Source organism: Eucalyptus grandis, chromosome 7, assembly GCF_016545825.1.
Source record: "Eucalyptus grandis isolate ANBG69807.140 chromosome 7, ASM1654582v1, whole genome shotgun sequence".
NCBI classification, from domain to species: Eukaryota; Viridiplantae; Streptophyta; class Magnoliopsida; order Myrtales; family Myrtaceae; genus Eucalyptus; species Eucalyptus grandis.
Genome location: NC_052618.1, coordinates 22,219,798 through 22,221,879, shown reverse-complemented (window position 1 = coordinate 22,221,879; position 2,082 = coordinate 22,219,798). Strand labels below are relative to the sequence as shown.

Genomic DNA, 2,082 nt, shown 5'->3' with positions numbered 1-2,082 from the left:
ACAGGCTTGGACTTGAACTCTTTTTTTTTTGTTTTTTCTATTCTCCAGATGAAAGTATAGGGCTTGTATTACGCTGTCTCAACAAGCAAGATTTCTAGAGCTTTCGCAATACTTTCCCAAATTATAGGTTAATCATTTCATCCACTTAGTCATATACAACGACTTCGTATCGATTCCGATGATTGACTCCACAGACGTAAAACTTGTAAATCAGATTTCATTGACCGCAAATTTTGGCGTGTTCTTCCGTCTTAATTTTTAAAACATCGTAATTTGAGATGACATGAAAATTCATTTAGGTGGTTATATCCAAGCACACGAAACCCTCAGGGAAGAATTTTCCAACTGTGACGAGTCAACGACCTTTCTAGAATACTAGGCTGCTATATGGATTGAAATAGAATACAAAGTTAGGCAATTTTGACTGGTACTTATCGACACCAAGTTGATTAATTAGAGATCATTTACTTACTTGGTCAACTGAAGGAGTTCAATTCATCAATACATAAAATTTATCGACGAATATACCACCAAGTCCATATTATTAAATAATATTGGTCCATATCTTAATGTTTTTTGCCATGAATGATCAGCTTATTGACGGGAACATATCGTTATGTGGCCAAGACAGCCATTGCTATGTACTACATACAATCAATAGAAACACCAAAAATAATTAACTCAAGAGTAAAATGCGCAATAGAGATCATGCTTAGCTTCTCTTTCACAGTGTGATGAGGCTTCAAAGGGATAGTGATGTGCTTGAGAGCATGGAGCTGAGGAGGTTAGACAAATGATCGAAATTTCTCTCACTTGAAAAAAAGAAAAGCGAGTTCGCCACCAACTGTAGCGGCACCATCCGAAATGGAAACCGAGTGTTTCGTGGTTCAAAAATGCCGAATCTCGTTTGCAAAATAAAAAAAGAAAATAAATAAATACTGAAAGAGGTTAACTTTTTATTCAGTAAAGAGATTGACATGCATCATTCATATGATGTTATTTAATTTTGGTGCATCAAAAGCACTAGCCTCATCATAATGAGGCATTATTTTGACATAATAGTTCATCATACGACATACAACTTTTTGTAATTCAATAAGGCTTCTGGCCAACAACATTCCCGGGAGGATCATAGTTACATGTGACCAAAGTACCGCCCGTTGCGCATTGGGCCTTTGCGCATCCAAGCCGAACAGAGTTGCGCCACACCACCTGAGTGTAATGCCCACACATCTTTCCTGGTGCACATGAATTGGCATTGTAGTCGTAGTCAGGCTTTTCTCCGACCCACATGTTCACCGCTCCGGTGCCAGTAAGATCGGGGGAAGCCCACGCAAGGTTCTCCCCATAGGGTCCGCCTGAATGAACGAGTTGCGTGCAGTCGCTGGCATGCTTGTTGGCGTAATCCCTGGCATAGCCAGCGACGGTTTCGTCCCACGCCATCGGGCCCACATTAACCTGAGAGCGAGCCGCATTGTGGGCCGCGACATAGTCTTGGGGCGAGTCTTGGGCGATCGACAGAGGGATCAATGCTAGGGTTAACGCGACGAGAAAAATAAGATGCAGAGGGATTGTCATACGGGAACTCATATTGTGAGAGACCAAAAGAAAATTGGCGAAGGAAGGAAGATTGATGAAGAGAAAAGCAAAAGCTAAAAGAGTATTTATAGGGTGATTATGTGGAAAAATCTGTGCATGGAATAGTCGAATGTTCAAACTAGGCCGCCATGCCTAGAGTTGCCGGTCAAATTGATTGATGAAGGAGTGTCACCTTCATGTGATCATTTTCTCTCTTTCCACGTGAAATTTTTTACATATGTTGTCTCTTGGGTATATCTCTCCTCTTGATTGTTTACTTTTGGCCTTTTTCACGAAATTGGTTTCGAGTCCAAGTCTATCACGAGTCACGCAATAAAGGCCGAAACATCAGGCTCAACTAGTCAAGCTGATGCATTCTTGACTTTTCTAACACATGATTGCATCTGGGCGAGTTTGGAAATATTGAATACTTGAGTGTGATGATCATTTTGGGTTATTATTAGAAATTTCATGAAAACTTCCGAAGATATCATATGTCAGTAA

General features: G+C 40.5%; 1 protein-coding gene across 1 annotated transcript; it reads right to left on the bottom strand.

The window, feature by feature from the left end:
* Positions 1-972: 972 nt before the first annotated feature.
* LOC104453044 (pathogenesis-related protein 1) lies at positions 973-1,625 on the bottom strand. The gene has a single exon (XM_010067544.3). It carries the CDS (start codon positions 1,588-1,590, stop codon positions 1,093-1,095), a length of 498 nt encoding a protein of 165 aa, XP_010065846.1. The 5' UTR covers positions 1,591-1,625; the 3' UTR covers positions 973-1,092.
* Between the last annotated feature and the right edge of the window lie 457 nt (positions 1,626-2,082).

Bases quoted from the DNA above. Each gene is read 5' to 3' on its own strand.
- LOC104453044 (XM_010067544.3), bottom strand. From the start codon at position 1,590: ATGAGTTCCCGTATGACAATCCCTCTGCATCTTATTTTTCTCGTCGCG.